This window comes from Pogona vitticeps, chromosome 5, assembly GCF_051106095.1.
Source record: "Pogona vitticeps strain Pit_001003342236 chromosome 5, PviZW2.1, whole genome shotgun sequence".
In the NCBI taxonomy this organism is placed as follows: Eukaryota; Metazoa; Chordata; class Lepidosauria; order Squamata; family Agamidae; genus Pogona; species Pogona vitticeps.
The window spans coordinates 4,572,314-4,592,066 of record NC_135787.1 but is presented as its reverse complement, the minus strand read 5'-3'; the positions used below and the strand labels follow the sequence as shown (position 1 = coordinate 4,592,066).

Sequence of the window (19,753 nt, the reverse complement as noted above, 5' to 3'; positions counted from 1 at the left end):
CTTGGAAAGCAGGACTTGGAACAGCGTCTAGTGTGGTTGAGAAGGCCAATTCGAGAGTGACAGTCCCTTCCACACTGAAGACAAAGACAGTCTGTCCCCTGTCTGGTTCCCAGATTTGGCTGCTTTCGGGACTGCCTCTTGGCCTCGGCCTGCTGGACAAGGGTCTCTTCCAATTGGGAGAGGCCACGATGCACCGCCTGCCTCCTGGCTGAACGGTCAGAGGTTAAGGTTTCCCATCTGTTGAGGTCCATTTCTAAAGCCTTCAGATCCCGCTTGCAGATGTCCTTGTATCACAGTTGTGGTCTCCCTCTGGGGCGATTTCCCTGCACTAATTCTCCATCCAGGAGATGTTTTGCAATCTGATCATCAGCCATTCTCACGACAAGCCCGAGCCAATGTAGCCCTTATGCCTTTTAATTCAGTTTTCTACAGCCTTTTAATTGGAGGCTCCTCATTGTGTTTACAGTCTTCCATGAATTTATTTAACACCTTTCCAAGCTACCTAGCCACGTTGGTCATTCCCTGTAGACGGAAACTGTGGCTGTTCCATTTCAGATTGCTGGTATAGAGCAGGCTGATACATATGACATTTTTGAGTGTTTCTTAAGACAAAAAACCTATTTGTATGTAGTAAACAATCATCCAGTATTCAACTACCTCACCCTCTGTAATCTGCCAAATGATTCGCACAGGTATTGATGGCCAGAACTGTCAAAACTTGCTCACAGACTCATCCCCATTATTGCATGCTTTCAAGTAAACGCTGGGTTTTAAAGTATTCTTTGCTGACATTATTGCTACCAATGTTTCACTATGTTTTGTGGTTTTAAAAACGTAGCTCTACTCTGTGCTAAGAAGGTTAGCTGCAAAATATAGAATCATGGCATGGGAAGGGTCCTCTAAGGCCATCTAGTCCAACCCCTTGCTCAAGGCAGGGATCCAAATCAAAGCAGATCGGACAGAGGGTGACCCAATTTTCTCTTGAAATGCCTCCAGCGTTGGAGCGCTCACTACCTCCTGAAATCATGGGTTCTATTGTCAAACTGCTCTAACAGTTGGGAAGTTTTTCCTGATGTTCAACTGAAACCTGAGCCCGCAAATAATAATTGCATGCTGATTCTAATGTATAGAGCACTGTCCAGGGATTTCCAGGTGCAAGAGGACTCAGAAGTAACTTGCCACCCCTTTCCAAAGGAGAGGGAGAAAAATGTGTCAAGCTGAAATTGGAGAGAAGCCTACCATTTTTGGAGGAGCAAGCACCAGAATGACGAATCTGACTTCGCAAGAGTTCTCCCCCCAGTTCTGGGGCCTTTCCAGCCGGCTGATGCACACGTGACGGCGCTGAAGGGACTTTATAGTGCAACTGGGGGAAGAAAAAAAAGATTATTTTCAAAGGAAGAAGCCATGCAAATGTTGCAGCAACCGCAGCTTGGAAGGATAACCGAGTCACCTGTGGCAATTTACCTGTCTCCGTTCTATAAGGAAGACTTGAGAAAGTTTCAAAGTAAAGAATAAGTGGGAATTACACTGTCTTGCTCATGGAGCGAGTAACGTCTTCTAGTAAGTTTATGAGGAAGTGGCCTTGTCTACGGAAGCCCACGTGAAAATATAATAGTTAATCTTTCAGGTTCCATCACGTTTTTGTCTTTTTAATTTGTTCTATTTTCATTTTTTTTGTTTTCACCTATAACGTTCGCACAGACCAATCTAGGTAGTTAATGCTACTTTAAGATTGCTGTGTTTGAATGGAATTTTTCAGGAGTATAAAAATTTAGACCATTCCACGAGCCATTTGAAGATTTTTTTTTTTAAAGGAAATCTGTTCACCCCAAAACAAGTAACACAATGGAATACCAGGCTCTTTTCAGGAGGATAAACGTGGAAGGGTTAGTAATAGTTGTACGATGGCTCAAATCCTGTTGTTCACTGGGGGTTTGGTAAGTCAAGTCCTTAAATTTCTTTGAGTGAAATGGAGCTACTCTAGGTGTAACTCCTTCCATATGAACCTACCCGGCAGTTAAGATCTAGCCAGGGGGCCCTTTTGAAAGAGCCATCCCTTAAGGAGGTAAGAGGGACGGTTTGTAGACAAAGGGCCTTTTCGGCAGCTGCCCCCAGACTATGGAATGCCCTCCCGACTGAGATTCGTCTGGCGCCGACGCTGATGACATTTCGGCGCCATGTCAAAACCTTCCTGTTCCAGAAGGCTTTTAATTGAAATAATATTAGCTGTGGGTCTGATGGCAATTTTAATTGTATTTTAATTATTTTATCTTTTACTGTGTTGAATTTTAATTATTGTAAGCCGCCCAGAGACCTCTGGGTAGTGTGGGCGGCATATTAATTAATTAATTAATTAATTAAATAAGTCAAACTTATGAAAGGGCTGACTCGACCAATCCCCACAGATTCTATGGGCCTATTTTAGTGCAACTTACTCTGGTAAGCAACAGGATTTCAGTCACAGAATTATTTAAGACCAGAAATTTGCTGAACTATGAAATTTTGATATACGAAATTCATCCAAAATTGGGCAGGAAGTAAGACACCCAAGATAGTAAAAAAAGAACTATTTACCCTTTGGGTTACTACTTCCTCTTTTAACCCCAGAAAAACAGTGGCTGGGCATGTCACGGACAGATGTGAGATTTGCTAAGCCTTTGACATATTAGATACAGGAATTTCTGTAAGCCTTGGAGAGCTGAACCAGAAGAATTCCATCGTTCTTTCGAAATATTTCTAGAGATTTCCGTGAAAACGTGATGGTTTAGCGTGCTTAGGACTATAAAACAAGAAAGGCAATTACTGTATTTTCCATGTATAAGATGATACTTTTGTCTAAAATCATTAGACTAAAAATTGAGGTTCATCTTATGCACGGAATTAAGCTGAGGAGAGAACAAAAACAAGTGGAGGGGGAAAGCAGGGATCAAAGCGATCCTGCCACACTTTGATCCCTGCTTTCCCCTCCACTTGCTAAGCCCCATGGGTTGCACAAGGGGGAAAGGGATCAAAGTGATCATGCAGCTGTGGGATTGCTTTGATCCCTTTCCCTCTCAAAGCAGCGATCAAAGTGATCCTGCAGCCCTTTGATCCCTTTCCCCCTCCACTTGCTAAGCCCTGCTTAGATTTCTTAATTTTGTGTACACAGAAAAATATGCTAAAAATTCAAATTAAGATTTTCTTTCACCTCTTAAGTGTTTTCCCATCTCCTAACTCAGGAATAATCTCATGCAGCAGTGAGTGCCAGATGTCTAGATAGCAGGCTTGAATTCAATGAAACTGGCCATGGGGCGGAGGGAGGAATGACAAAGTTATCCCAGACACTTGGCAGAACTACCAAAACCAAACTTTAATAAAGCCTCAACTGATAAAGAAAAATAAATAAAGAGATCAGTGTAGTCTGATCATGCTGAGATGCCACAGAGTACAGAATACTGGCTGCAGTATTTGCAGAGGTAACACAGAAAACTGAGCTAAGAAAAGAGCTATATTGGTCTGCTTGGAAAAGTTACTGCTTGGAACACTTCTGGAAGCGGCAAGCCTTAAAAAGGAACTTTTATTGACTAGCTTGGGGGTAATGGCTGGCTGAGACAAGGATGTCAAGAGGCCACCAGACAGCACACTGAGGTCTGGCTACAAGCATCATGCATTCTCGTGATTTCTCAAATCTGTACAGCAGCAAGCCTTCCTCCCCTAAGGCTTTGGTTAATGATTTTAGCAGTTTAAGCCTACATTGAGAGGCGAAGAAGGACAGATTAAGTGCAAACTGCCCAAACCTATCTAGCACTTTGGGGAAAATATATGTAAATCCTCTCCATTACATGAATGGCTTAACGGGAGAATGATTAAACGAAGAAGGTTTTTTAAAAGAATACTGTGGATTCCTTTTCACCCAGCCTGCCTCATGCCTATTTCCCAGTCACTTCTTTTCTTAATCTTGGGAAAACACATCCAAAAAAAGGTTTTTTACTGCTTTTCACAAACGAAGCATTTGCCAAATAATAAACACCGATTTTAAAAGTCAGAAGTAACTCTGTTATTCAGACTCAGAAGCAGCGAACTTTGAAGGATCTTGATGACATTTGGCTCCAGCATTCATCTTGGGCAAAACCAGAGGCTACTGGAAGATCCGGAAAAAATGGGAGGGGGGGCACATATCCTATCCCCTCCTAATTTTGACCTCAACTTGCGACCCAATCTAATTTTTTCTTGAGACATGAGGTTCTTCTTCCCACAAAGCTGAAATTCCTTCCTTCCACGGGTACCATTAACTAGAGTGTAAGCAAATCCACATGAAAGCTTTGAATGGTGAATGGCCTTTTTGATTGACGCTCTGATAGTGAATTTCCTTTATTTATGCAAACTAAAACAGCCAAGGGTACATACAAAACAAATCTGATCACATTTCCATCATATTGCTAAGACCAGTTTAAATTTCGACAACATGCAAAAGATTTTTTTTCCCTCTCTTTTCAGCTTTCTGAAATTTCCAACTGATCCACTTTGTGACGGAAATTCCAAACTCGGCCTATTTTAATTATCAACAAGTCACAAGACAATGATAAAGGCACATAATAGTAATAGTAACCCATTGTTGGTCAGGAAGATTACTACTGTATTATTATCTCCCTCTCAACCAGAAAAATGGAAGATACTCATCATTGTCCCATAACTGTACTTCAAAAAGCCAGTTTCTGGAATGAAGGGGTTTATTTATGGTTCTGAGATTTATTCAAAGCACTCTAAATTTTGGGGGAAAGCATCCAGAAATGTCCAGTTGATCCAAAATGCAACCTCTAAAATACTTTCTGGGACACGATAGATGAAGAATATAATTCTGGCCTTTTGATCTGGACTGGGGGAACATAACCAGACTTGTGGATGTCGTGGATTTTCCGGGCTCTTTGGCCATGTTCTGAAGGTTGTTCTTCCTAACATTTCGCCAGTCTCTGGGACTGGCATCTTCAGAGGACAGGAGTAGCACTCTGTGCTCTGGTGCAGTTTGTCTGAGAGTGCAGTATTTATAGCTGTGGGATCAGCTTTTTGTCCTTTTCAGGAGATGGGTGTTTATGGTGATCAGTGTGTTTTTTGTTGTGGGAGTATTGTTGTGATACATTGTTCGCGAATACATAACCAGTCTTATTTGATCTGGACTGCCTGTCCATTAAAGGTACTAATTGAAGCTCCTAGTTCTTGCCTTAAAAACGTGAGTTAAGTCACACAGATTGTGGAAGCATTCCTTTTTCGGCCTAGATCTCCCAGAATCCCCATGGGTTCTGGCCATATTGGCTGGGGGATTCTGAGAATTCTACTAAAAAATACAGTACAGTATTTCCCAGCTCTGAGCATAAGGGCCACTTCCTTCCCATTATTTTCCTTCTCAACATCAGATATAATGCTTTAGTTTTTCTGTCAATGCAATGGAAAAGCCACCTTTCTTCACCATTTCAGAATCAGCTGATTACATTCCAACAGGGCCACAATTAAAAGAAATATAGTCTCCAAATCCCGCGAGGTATTAGTTCTCCTCTATTTGGTACTGGTTAGGCTTTATCTTGAGCACTATGCCCAGTTCTGGACACCGCGCTTCGAAAAGGATGCTTAACTGGAACAAGTTCAGAGGAGGGCAACAAGGATGATGGAGGGGGCTGGAAACCAAGCCTTATGAGGAAAGGCTGAAAGAATTGGGCCTGTTTAGCCTGGAGAAAAGAAGATTGAGGAGAGATAGGGTAGCACTTTTTGAAAGGTAGTCCTACAGAGGAAGGGCAGGATCTGTTCTCGATCATCCCAGAGTTCAGGACACGTCATAATGGGCTCAAGCTACAGGAGGTCAGATTTAGGCTGAATATCAGGAAAAACTTCTTAACTGTTAGAGCAGTACGACTGTGGAACCAATGACCTCAGAAGATAGTGAGCACTCCCAACGCTGGAGACATTCAAGGGAAACTTAGACAGCCACCTGGCAGATATCCTTTGTTGTATTCCTGCACTGAGCAGGGGGTTGGACTCAATGGCCTTAGAGGCCCCTTCCGACTTCATTATCCTATGATTCACAATTATAAAAATACAACCCATCTCCCTAAAAAATCAGAAATTGGGAGTATCTGTGCCAACAAACAGACAGGAAGGGGAGCAGCTATTAGGGATAACACTGAAGGCTCTAGCTTGAAGACTTTAATGCATTAATAATAGGGCGGGGGGCAAAATCTACAATTAAATTCTGCCAATAGATACATAAACAGAACATTTTATTTACATAATTGGCTCCAGATGTTAAACTCAACATCCCAATATCATCCCCATGTTTAATTCTGACTGCACTTTCACCCTCTTGTGCCTATTTGTGTTTGTCGCAGTGAAATGCAACAGATGAACAGACGACTGAATTAAGGTTATCTGTCAAACTGTCTAGCTTTGCAGATCATTTTAATGCTCATGCATATTCAACGAGCAGAGCTAGGTGTGAGAGCCGAGCAGGGTGCTGTTAAGGTAATATTTGCTGTGCGGTATTTTGTTTATTTCGCGAGTCGGCATGTTCATTTTTAAGGCTTTAGGTGCCATGATTAAAAATTCCTGGGAGTTGAAAGAGGAAAACATATGGGGGAAATAGAAGGGATCTAAGACATGTAGGCATCCTTTGAGACAGAGAGATTAGGGTTCCCTGGTAGCAAAAGGAGGAAACCGGAAAGGAGGAGGAGAGGACCTTAAGAGAAACCTGAGCATTGAAACCTGATTCCCCCAATCTCAGGCTCTCCAGATGTGATGTCCACCTCAAGCCCCCACATCTGGAGGACACCAGGTATGGGACAGCTGGGGAAAGCGTCACGTCACCGTTCTGTACACTCATCACATGACTCAAACCCATATATCCAGGAAAGATTTCACCACGAAGAAGAAAGGCAGAGTATACTGGGATTGTGTTTTTAACTGCATCTTGATTATACGTCGGGTGGGCGGATAGACATTTCTCCATGTTTACGCTAGGAACAATAATGATTCTTACTTTGGCTTAAAAGGAAAAAAAAGAATGCCAGAAAATACAGGCTTTGAGCTAATTCAGGGAGGTTCATAGAGGTGTACATGCCTAATGAGGAAATGCTAAAATGTATTAGTGCAAAGGTCTACTCCATCATCCTCAGCATGGCTGATGCCTCACACTTGTATTCCACCATTCCTCTTTGGAGGTCCAGGTAGCTTATGTAGGAAGCTCATTGTTATTCCCATGAATATCCTACAATATAAGTTAGAAGAGTTAAGAATGTGGATATCTGCATTTCATGGGTTCATCCAGTCTGGTATCACCAGTGTTTCTCTTGGGCTTCAGACAGGGCTATTTATTTGCCCTACATGGGAGATCCCTCCTATACTCTCATGGCCTCCTGTCCAAGCATTAACTGGGCCTGACTTTGCTTAGCTTCTGAAACTGAACAAGATTGGATGTGTTTACCCATCCAGCCATCATAAAGAAGGCTGACCGCCGAAGAATTGATGCTTTTGAATTGTTAGGTGCTGGAGGAGACTCTTGAGAGTCCCCTGGACTGCAAGGAGAACAAACCTATCCATTCTGAAGGAAATCATCCCTGAGCGCTCTCTGGAAGGACAGATCCTGAAGCTGAGGCTCCAGTACTTTGGCCATCTCATGAGAAGAGAAGACTCCCTGGAAAAGACCCAGATGCTGGGAAAGTGTGAAGGCAAGAGGAGAAGGGGATGACAGAGGACAAGATGGTTGGACAGCGTCATCTACAGACATGAATCTGACCCAACTCCGGGAGGCAGTGGAAGACGGGAGGGCCTGGCATGCTCTGGTCCATGGGATCACGAAGAGTCAGACATGACTTAATGACTTAACGACTAACCCATCTTACAGCAGAAGTGGCTAGTCAAACCATGGACTGAAGATATTCAGTGACAGACTCAAGAAATCCAAAAAAACTGGGCTGCAATTCCCAGACTCTCCCAGATAACTTTTTCTGACCTCTGCTCAGATCCAGTAGGATCTCATGCCTGTGCTCATTTCTCTCATAGCAAGGCCGAGGAAGAAACCAGTTTGTCATGAAGTATGAACTGGGCCATTACTACATATTGTGAAAAGTATGGCTGCGGACCAGATCCTGACAAGTCTTGAATTCTGAGCCTAACTGGTCCCATTTTGATTGTGATCAAAGTAGAATGAAGTAAAGAGAATTTACGAACTGGTACATTCAAAACGGATTCGGATCAAGGGTGCAAAACGAAATTTTAAATGGGTCTTATACGCATACCCCTGATGCTAGCTGTCTGAAATTTGGCTGATTACTAGCTACAAAAATTTCACCTGCCTCGGTGAAAAAAAAACAAAAAAGTTCTAGATGTTTTGGCCCATTCACGAATCGATTTGTGGAATGAGTCAGCCAGGAAGTGACTTACGAGAGCTGACCGGGGAGATCAGTGGGTTGGAGGAAGGGATGCAGGTGGCCAAAGGGAGAAGGCAACAGGAAAATAACAGCCGAAGAGAAAGCACTCCCTGCTACTTGAGCCAAAAATGTTAACGAATGATCAGAGTCCGTGAAATTGCCCAGGTGGGACAAGCAGTACAGCCACAAACAATGGCCTATTGACGTAACTGATTGTCCTGCCAAAACGTCATTGAACATTTTCCAATAGAACAAGGCACAAAACTCTTGATGCTACCCGCTCAACTGTCATCATCTTAAATGCAGACAGAGGCCCCCAAGAACCCACTGTATCCCAGTGGCTCAAAGCTCATCCGACTGATGCACAACAACTCAAGTCAGTCCTTCGCCAGTGATCCTTTTCTCTGTCCGTCACAGGCATGCTGGACTAAAAAATATGTTATTTTCTTATAGGAACAGCAAATCAATGAGAAGGATTCCTCTTTCTCAGGATGATTTTTTTTTAACCTGTGGAATGTACAATAGTTCTAGTAATAAAGCACTGTGCATTGGTGTAAAACTGATTTGCAAATCTCATTGCCACAAAAAGTAACCAAGTTTGATGCCTTGAAGAACTTTAAAGGGGGTCACGCCACATCCCTTGTCTGGACGTTGCCAGAAGCTTTTCTGACCTGAACAAATAAATTAAGGCACTAAGGGTTGTCACACACACACACACACAGAGAGGGGATGGCACAGTAGTTTAGGGTCTCTGGCTGTGAAGCCAGAGGTTGTGAATTCGATTCCCCCAACTGTGTCTCCTTGACAGAGGTGGACTTGATGATCCATAGGGTCCCTTCCAAATCTGCAGCTCTAAGATGATGATGGTCGTGGTGACAATCATCATCATCATCATCATCCATGGACACATCAATTGTACGAGATGGCATTGGAGAACTATGAACCTGTGTGTATGTGCTCAAAACAGCCCACTGTAGACAGAACACGCCCAGTGGCCATGTAGACAGAAGAGTTGGAGCAGATTAGATCGGACGAAGCATGGAATAAAGTTTCATCAACAAAAACACTGCACACGGCAACATTTTGTTGCATTTCCAACAGTCATTTCTTATTCACCACTGTATACCCGCCAGACCCTGATAGCCATTCTTCCTCTGGAGCAAAGAACATGGAATCTGATTTCATCCAGCCATTCAAGAGATTGTTCTTCTCCTGCATCCTTCATTCTATTGGAACTTTATCAGGGTTTTTAAAAAGCCAGCGGCTTCAAAAGAGAAATTTAGCCTCTTGGCACAGTGGTTAAACTGGAGTACTGCAGTCAAGGCTCTGCTCATAAACCTGAGTTCGATCCCAGCAGATTCAGGGAGTCGGGTCAGGTTTGACTCAGTCTTCCATCTGTTGGATGTCAATAAAAGTTCACTTGGAGTGGGGGTGGCAAGGTATAGCTTGCATAATCGCATTGCAAACTGCTTTAAGCGTACTTTGTGAATCTATCTTATGCTCGGTCTTCCGCTTTTCCTACCGACCTCCACTTTTCTTATCATTGTGGCTTTTCCACATGTTACTTGTCCTCATGTTATGTTGAAACTACAACAGCCTTGGTTTTGCCATTTTAGATGGACAAGACAGGCTCTAAATAGATAAAATATAAAGGCAGAACAGGAGGAAAACTGGATATACATGTTACGGGAGGAATGGCTTTAGCAACGCTCAAGGAGACCACATAAGAGCTTTGTCGGGGGGGGGGGTGTTTCTCACATATTATTAACACACTAAGGTCTCTCTTTAAAAAGCTGACCAAAAAAGGGATTTGCTTGAAATGTGCTGCTGGAGAAGAGCTTTGTGGATGCTATGGAGGTCTCTCTCTCTCTTTCTGTGTGTATTTATGCGTGTACGAGAGTGTAGAATTCAACAACCATGAGGGAATGGCAAGATAATAGAACATAAAGCGCGCAGAAAGCATTCTACTGCATTATTCCAGGGCATAGCATCTCATTAATTATGGCATTTCAAACATCTTAGACGAAACAGCCTGCTTCTTCTAAAATACTGTATGCTAATGATCTGGCTTCTTCTCAGTAATTCAAACCCCAAACCACAGAAGCCGCTTCCCGAGTCCAGGCAGAAAATTACTTTTCAATCCAATGCAGGAATATTTCAGCATTCTTCAGCACATTTTGGGCTACACCAGAGGTGGGAAAATGTGTCCTCTGGAGATTAATGGTTCAGAAAAAAGCAAAACGGCTCTCTGCCAGCTTCTTCGCTTGCTGCTCGGCCAGCAAGTGTTGGCTCAGAGGGAATCCCATCTCTTGTTCCAGAACGTATCCCGTTGCCTCTTGGGTCACAGATCATCCCTCATCCCCCACAAGGACAACTTCACTGGCTGGCTTACTGGTGCAGCACTGTAGCAGCTACTTTAAAGCTGGCCAATGGCTATTTTTGCCTGTAACTTGGCCACTCTGCAGCTTTACTAAAATAAATAACCCTCTCTTTTCCTACTTCTAATAACTGCGCTCGAAGGAGACCGATCTTTTCACTATTAGACTTCAGTCGAAAGGAAAGTGGCAGCGTTTTCGGCAAACTGGAAGCAAACAACAGCTTTTTGTTGTTGTTTAGTTGTGTTGGTAGCTTCAGTGACCCTGTCCAACCATCTCGTCCTCTGTCGTCCCCTTCTCCTCTTGCCTTCGCACTTTCCCCAACATCAGGATCTTTTCCAGGGAGTCTTCTCTTTTCATGAGATGGCCAAAGGATTGGAGCCTCAGCTTCAGGATCTGTCCTTCCAGCGAACATTCAAGGTTGATTTCCTTGCAGTCCAGGGGACTCTCAAGAGTCTCCTCCAGCACCACAATTCAAAAGCATCCATTCTTCGGCAGTCAGCCTTCTTTATGGTTCAGCAATCACTTCCATCCATCACTACAATTGTAGTTCTTCAATTGGACCTCTGTGATTCACATATGTGTAACCTGCACTGTGTCGGAAGATTCTAGAGGTTCTGCGGTAGAGAAAAGGCAAATACATTCGCATAGAACCCTCCCCTCTGGTATATGTACCTTGGCGCCAAGGCTCTCCCTTCAGTTAGGTCAGCCGCCAAATTAAAAAAAGGGTGTGACAGTCGGGAGGCCGTGTCGGGATGTGTGAATCCCAGAGGTCCACTTGAAGAACTACAATTACAGGTGGGTAACCTGTCGTTCTTCTTTGTGGCCTCTGTGAATCACACTATGGGTGACTAAAAAGCTACCGTACCTGGAGGAGGGTGTCTTGCCAAGGTACAATGTGTAGCCTGTATAATTAAAATTGTAAACCGCCCGGAGAGTGCTTGTAGTGCTATGGGGCGGTATATAAGTCCAATAAATAAAATAATAAATAATAAATAAATATAAATAGATGATAACACAAGCACGCCCAAAAGCAGCATCAGATTACTGCCGAACATCCAATGTGTAGTGATGGATAAACGTGGAAGGCTGTGAACATGTGGCAGAGGTGCAGATGTCTGGTATGGGGACACCCCGAAGAAATGCCGTAGATGCCGCCAACGCCCTAGAATGAGGGCGGATACTCTGTGGCGCTGGAACGCGAGCAGGCTGATAAGGAAGCTGGATGATAGACACAGCCCAGTTAGATATTCTCTGAGAGGTAACTTGAAGACCGTTGGCAGGAAGTTGGTAGCTGATAAAAAGTCTAGTTGAGCATCTGAAGGATTGAGTGTGAACTATGTAAAAGCCAGAGCATGACTTGCATCCAGAGCATGGAGGATCCTTTGTTGATGGAGAAGGAGACGGAAAACAGAAGGAAGAACTAAAGGTTGGAATAGGTGGAACTGGGAGACAACCCTGGGTAGAAAAGAAATATCTACAAACAAAACGTTTAACCTTATCTGGGTAAAACTGGAGACAAAGGTAGTCAAGACCTTAAGGCCGCAAGTTCAGTAGGCCTTAAGGCTGGTGCGTATCTTTTGAAAATAATAAGGATAATAATAATAAAAATAAGTTCAATAACTTCCCTTCTTTCGTTTTCAGATTTCTCACAGAAGCAACGAGCGAGGCTCTCAACGTGGCGGTTGAAAGAAACTGAAGGGAGAGCCTTGGTGCCAAGGTACATAAACCGGGGGGGGGGGGGAGAGGGATATATGCTAATGCATTATCCTTTGCTACCACAGAAGCTCTAGAATATTTCGACAAGGCTCCGCGCATGCACAGGTTACCCATAGTGTGGTTCACAGGGGCCACGAAGAAGAACCAGCACATTCTGGATTTGCTGTCACTTTCGCTTCGTTCTCTTTTGCCCAGCTGTATGGAAGATGGGAATCACAAAAGCACCCATAAAAAAAATCACAAAAGCACTGAAAATTTTGCTGTGCAAAAGAAACACATTCCAGGGCATCGAACACTCAGTAGCGACACAAAGCCCAACTGCGTCTGACGGTCTGCATTGTTCACCCAGCGGCGCTTCTAGTGTGTCTCTGTGCTTAAAACTAAGATCCCAGAACCTCAACTCTGAACACTGAATCTCCTAATTGGCAAACACTGCACCATCTAAAGCTGGCTTGAAATTCCACACTGAAATTCTCTTCCTAGGCCCTTAAGAAGAACCACCAGGCTTTTATTTTACCTTGCAAGTTCCAAGGGCTTTTATGCTTCTGCTTTTCACACCCTGTATTTTTGATTTCCGCACCCTGTGTTTTTCCTATTTTTTTATATCTTTATGGTTTTTACAGTAAAGGCAAAATTAAAGTTTGTCCCCCAACTTGCTAAGCTCTTAAAAGCCTTCTCTCAATTCAAGAATAACTTGTATCTTATTAAATCGCACAAAACCCTCTACGTAAGCAGACACCCCCCAGAGTTGTCACAATGAGAACAGGGGGACTTAAAAAAACCACATTGCCATCCTCTAGGTCAGCTGGTTGTTAAGTCACCAGGATTGAAATTTCTCCGTCAACAAAATCATCACATTCCACAGAATTATAAACCCTGCAGAAGAACATGGGGTGGGTGGGTGGGTTTACGAAGCGGAATGGCTTCTCTCGAAGGCATAAAGACCAGGCATAATAAGCTTTTGGTGGTCAAGTCACTCCCAGATTCTCAAAAACTATCAATGGACATGAAGGCACGAAATACTTCTCTCTGCACGGATGAATGAGAAACCGGCCGTAAGGAGAGAACATGTTTGATGATGTGAAGGAAATGGAGAGAGCTACAAGCACGTGCCCCCCACCCCACCCCCATATCCACCAGCCTTATCAGATTGGTCCCAGCATGTATTTCTTGCTCGCCGGGGGGGGGGGGAACCCGGCACACACACACACACCTTAAATGGCCCGTTTAAATGGCACCGAATGTTCATAGACAACATCTTGGTGCGTTAAATAACAGATGCAGCTTCATTGCTGTTTTCTGTCCCTCCGATGGAGAAAGACTTCGTTGGCATGTGAACCTGCCACTTACTTAAGTGTAAAGCAAATCCCTCATGAGCTCGGACTGATGTTTCTTGGCTGCATCAGCAGGAGGCAGGCGTAGGCAGATGTTTGCTCCTTATCTGAAGCAGCCGGCTGCCTCTGGGGAAGAACAGCTCAGGGCTCACGCTGGTTCCCAGCCTGATTTCTTGGGGTGGGGTGAGGTGTATTCCACCCCATATACCATCTGGGAGGGGGCTTTGAGGAAGGGAGATGCCTCCCCTGAAGCCCCAGGGGTGTTGCATGAGCTAACCTCAGAAGCTCACTATCCCTGACCTGAAATACATGAGCAGTTCACTTTGGTTTGTTACCCTATTGAAATCCAAGCACTCACTATCGCTGTTGGTCACTTTGCCCAAGGACCGATGGGTACTGTAGTTCAAAACACAGGGAGGGTACCAATTTGTGACAGGATGGCATAAGGAAAAAGCAATTGTCAGAACCGACAGAGAGAATGTTCCAGCTGAAGTTGCACCGGCCATTTTGGGGAAACAAACCAACCGGAATGAGATAATTCTGCTAGGCTTTTGACGGGTTTCAAGGCTTGGTCGGGCCCTCATCCTTGCGATGGTCACCCAAGAACTCAGCACATTTCGGAGAGGGTGTGCATATCTGAAAGCAAGAACACGCTAGCCGTATGCTGGCCAGTCCATTTCCAAAGATATCATCAAGACTGCTTTGTTAAAAAAAAAAATCAAGTGTTCGCTGCAGTATTTTGCAGGCAGAGTAAAGGGAGGAAAGGCTCGTAGGGGCATTTTTGTGTCTTTGAAAAGGAGGGAGCGAGAATGTATGCAAAATATTAAAAAAAATATTTCTCGGTAGCTTTAGTTTTTTACGCCATAACAGAAGACCCCCCCCTTTCCTTTTCTAAGCCACAAACACAATTCTCTCCCGCTGTGTGCAGCACTGGCTTCGTGCAGCTTTAATCCCCTCTTTGTTGACAACGGAGATGATAGATGCACACCGTTCTCCTTGTAGCACATCAGAGCTTGCTCAGCGGTGCTGCTCCTGAAAGGGATGATGGGTTGCGGAACACCCATGGCTGGAAAACCTACACGGAACTTTCTCCTCCTGCTCCTCGGCCCTTAAAAAAGAGGGAGCAGATTTTTCTTTCAGCTGACCCATTCCAAGTGTTTTAATGATTTCGCCTTTCACACCCTGCATTTATGGGTTTTAAAGACACCATTATAGTTTGTCCCCCAGTTGGCTAAGCTATTAAAAGCTTCTCTTAATTCAAGAATAAAATAACAGCCCACCAGCTTCATCGCAGTCTCTCTTTCAATTAGTCCATCCACGGATCAACCAAGCCATGAGCAAAAAACACAAACGTACCCATACTTATTAAATTGGGTGGAACCACAGGAGGTAAGGGAGAAAATTCCCCATGGAACCAACAGGATCTGTGGAAAGAATACCATCACTTGGGTCATGCATTCTATCAAAAGAGTCCTTTCAGCAGCTTAGGAAAGCTACTTTCTTGGATTATAACTCCCAGAAGCCTTCACCGCTAGCTCGTATTGGCCAGGATTTCTTGGAGTTGTAGCCCAAGAAGATCCTGGGACTCAAGGTTGGCAACCTCGAAGATACCTCGTTTGTCCTCACTGCAGAAGAAAATGTTACAGTGGTGCCTCACATAACGAGCACACCGTTTAACGACGAATCTGCATAGCGATCTATTTTTTTAGATCGCTAATGCGATCGGATTGCGATGTTTTAATGGGCAAAACATCACATTGTGATGATCGGTAAGCATTTCGCTTACCGATCTTCGCATTGCGATGTTCCTAAAACAGCTGATCGGCAGTTCCAAAATGGCCGCCGGGTGTCCAAAATGGCCACCGCAACCATTTTCTCGCGGTTTCCTTGCTTACCGAGGGCACGAAAATGGCGGTGCTATGGAGGAACTTCACTGAACGGTGAGTTTGGGCCCCATAGGAACGCATTAAATGAAGTTTAATGCATTCCTATGGGTTTTTCCGTTCCGTTTAACAATGTTTCCACATAGTGACGATTAATCCGGAACAGATTAACGTCGCTATGCGGGGCACCACTGTATTCTTTTCACCCAAGACCTACCCCTAGGACAGCTTGGAAGTTGAGAACGCATTGTGGGCAAAAGAAAATGCTTAAATAAAAGATATTTGCAGAGTCTGTATCATTTTCGCACTGGGAAAATATTTAGGATGGAAACACATTTGCTTAATGAATTGATTAAACCCCAAGATACCAATTCCACTAAGAAAAGCGAGCACTCCACGTACGAAACCCACAAAAAACAGTACATCTAGGCTTACTGTTTCTCAAATTCTTTCACAATCAAATTTGTCCAAAGTGGCTTTGTACACATGATCAATACTGTAATTGTCTTCTTGTACATAGCTGGTTGTGTTCAGAAGAGACAAAATTAGTTTAAAGGGAAATTGGTTCTAATCCCCTCTAGATGTCAATTGCCATTTTAGTGGCTAATTTTAAAGTTAATCTCAAACTCTTAAAATTAAACAAGGAAAACAAATTACTTGATATTCAAAAATCAATTAACAGTTAATTAAAAAAATCAAAATACTGCAGGCTGCTGGTCTTTAGTGGGAAACATACCCAGATAGTGGGGCCACCTGAGGCATCTACAGAATAACCAAAACAGATACAGTTCCTTTGCAGAAAGACTTTATTCCTCCTAAAGTTATTCATGTAAGGTAACTAAGATCATGTGATTCATGTAATGAATGCAAAATATAAAAGTATTCCCTTAGTTACTGTAAAAAAGCAATTAATTATTAGTAATCTATAAGAATTACAAGTAATTTGTTACTTGTAAGTATTTACTTCTAAGCTCTGAGCTTGTTATATCCTGGCTCCTGAACTCCTTGACTTAACCATGTATGAAAGCAACCGATTTTTGAAAGGAATCTCTTGTTTACTTATAAGGAAATTACCAAAACCAGCAACAGAAGAAGTTGCTTTATATTAAATCCAGACCATCAGATCCTCTAGTTCAACACCGTCTGCATTGGTGGCCATTCTTTTCTCTTCTGAGCTGCAGATGGGTTCCAGTTTTAAGCGAAAAGGTTGGATATAACTCAAACAAGCAAATAAACCTCTCTTACACTGATCTTTTGAAGGACTAACGGACTCCCACCATGACAGACTCAAGAATTCTCCTTTTTTTCTGAGAAAGCCAATGGTTTGCTTATAAGACACCCTACTACTCTGTTTATTGCAAACAGGAAGTTGGTGAGCACGGAAAAGAGCGGAGGAGAAGAAATGCTGAATATCTCAAGTGCTTAGAGCTGGGCACAAACTGAGGGTTCAGTAGGTTTGTTGGACGGCCAAGCAGGTATTCCATGGTTCCACACCCCACCCCTCTGGTTGGTGTCCATTCAGAGGCACGGACTGGAGGACATGGGGCAGGGAAACTTGGACGCCGCTTCTGAGTGGGCACCCACTGGACACAGCGGGGTGCGGAACTGCAGAATACGTGTTCGGCCATCTGTCGAATCGGCACAAACTGCTTGGCCATCTTTATACATGACTATCACCTGCGATCAAAAGCCATGTAATCCATCACAGATAGGAGTTAGTGGAAGATGAGGCATCACACTTAGAGACTTCTATCTGCTTAGCACACTCATGTACGGGCAATCACACAAACAGTGGGAGGTATTACTCAGGCTGTCCGCCATGGATCAAATCCTTTCCCCCACCGTGTGTGACTAACAGCATAATTCAGTGTGTGATGTCCAGCCTGGGGGAAGCAAACAACACTTGTACCATTGCCTTACATGTTGTTTTCTGCAATAAGATTTAGGTCCTATACAGTGTACTGGATGGAGTGGTGGGCTCTGGAGACCTGGGTTCAAACCCTCCCTCGGCACAGGAAACACACTGGGGTGTGTGTGTGTTGCACTGCTAAAACCATTTCCTAAATATCTCTTATCTTGAAAACCCTATTAGAGGCATCCTAAGTTGGATGAGACTTGATAGCAAATAACCACAATTATAATGAAAGCCAGCAATGAGAATTTATCCCACCTAAGCTAACTGTGTTAATCCACAACTGAGAACCTCTGATCTATGTAAATTCTCTATGACTTGGTTCTTTCCAGCTGTGTTTGACTGGAACTACTTTAATCCCCCAGCCAGCAGAGTCCGACACATCTAGAAAGTACCAGGTTGAATTAGACTGACCAGGAATCAATCATGACAGCAAAGAGTTACAGTGGACCCTTGACTTACAGACGGCTTGACTTACAGATTTTTTGAGTTACAGACTTCTCTGGCCGCAAAATGTAGGTTTGACTTGCAGACTGAGATTTGACTTACAGAACAGAAAAAAACCAAAATGGAACAAAAATGGCCTGTTACGGGATTAATCGGTTTTCAATGCACTGTAGGTCAATGGAGACTTGACTTACAGACTTTTTGACTTGAGAACCGCCTTCTAATACGGATTAAGTTCTCAAGTCAAGACCCCACTGTACTTTGGGAGAGAGACTGTGTTTCTGAACACAACAGCCTCTGGAAAACCGGATTTCTTAGTGGGCTGATGCAGAAATTACAGTTTCTTAGTGGGCTGATGCATGAATATATTGTAACACAATGCTGACACCTATTCGCAAAAATGCCAAATGGAGCTGATAAATAGTTGTGCCCTATTGTAAACCTGTTCCTTCACCGTCACCCCACCTTGGAAAAACTTCTCTTGCACCAAGGAATTAACACCCCCCCCCCAAAAAAACACAGTACAGCCCCATAAAAACTCTGCAACAAACAGACTCAACAAAGCTGGGAGTGAAATATCAAAAACAATGTGTACTTACATGATACAAAGCCAAGACTGTTGATATTGTACCCCGGTGACCGTTGCTGTGACACCCTGAATTGTATCGGACAAGAGGTGAACTGTCGAAAGAAGGGAAAAAAGGGGGGGTTACTTCAATTGTATGCAAAAATGATCAGATGTGACGCTGTCCCTTTGCTGACATTGAGTTCTCCTGAAAACTATTATTTTTTTCTAAAAAGAAAGGTTCCCCTTCTATTATCTCAGCTTATGACCAGCACAGAAGGTGACAGGATTTTTTAAAATGGCTGCTATGATGTGTTGCTATTTCTCCTTACTTTCCAAAGAGGAAGGAGGAAGAGAAATGGTTAAGAGTGCCAAAGATGGGTTAGGAAAGGTTCTTTGGAGGGACACGCCTCTCGTTATTCTCACGGCTTGCTTCAGATTGCATTATTTAAATCCAGGTTGAGCATTCTAGGACTTGGTGCCCAGCTGGGATCGGAAAGTTTGGCTTGGATCAAAGTCGCAAGCAAGCATCAACAGTAGGAAGCTGCAACGGGTTAAGCAACATGAGGAGATTAAGCACGCAACGGCCAAAATCCTACTGAATATTTACATCTGTGCAAGACGAATCCAAAAAGCTACTGCTGCTAATTGCCAAGACGCCAGGCGCATGCCAAGACTGCCATTGGGCACACGCTAGCCACGCATCAATGGCATGGAATCAGCCGTAGATAGACTTTTGGTTAAAATAATCCAGAAACTGGGACAAACATCTCAAGAACCACCTATAACCATTCACTAATCTGTGTTTTTATTTTATTTTTGTTTCAGTTTTCTTAAAACTCTGAGAGGGTTTATGCTGAGAAAAATAGCTTGGGTGGATCTGGGTTACCCATTTTTTTTGCTCCAGGAACACAGATGACTGAAAAGATCCCAAAAGATTCTTGGAGATCTATGTGATTCCAGTCCCACCCTTTGTCCATCACAAGTTATGCTTCTGGCTCCCTCAAGAATCTTACACAGATGAGGACTCAGCAGTGGACAGCGGCCTGAAGACTCTTGAGCAGCTTGGGAAAGTAAATTCCTTAAGTTACAACTCCCAGAACGGTGGATGAGGTCATCTGGAAA

General features: G+C 43.5%; 1 protein-coding gene across 16 annotated transcripts in view; it reads right to left on the bottom strand.

Moving 5' to 3' along the window:
* SLC4A11 (solute carrier family 4 member 11) overlaps positions 1-19,753 on the bottom strand; it is a 195,605-nt gene that overhangs the window by 36,719 nt on the left and 139,133 nt on the right. For all 16 annotated transcript variants that reach the window (XM_073002135.2, XM_073002130.2, XM_073002132.2 and 13 more), the window contains exons 6-7: positions 18,663-18,744; positions 1,240-1,363 (exon numbers count right to left, since the gene is read on the bottom strand). In XM_073002135.2, the coding sequence (XP_072858236.2) occupies positions 1,240-1,363; positions 18,663-18,744 (206 nt within the window). The remainder of the gene's footprint in view (positions 1-1,239; positions 1,364-18,662; positions 18,745-19,753) is intronic.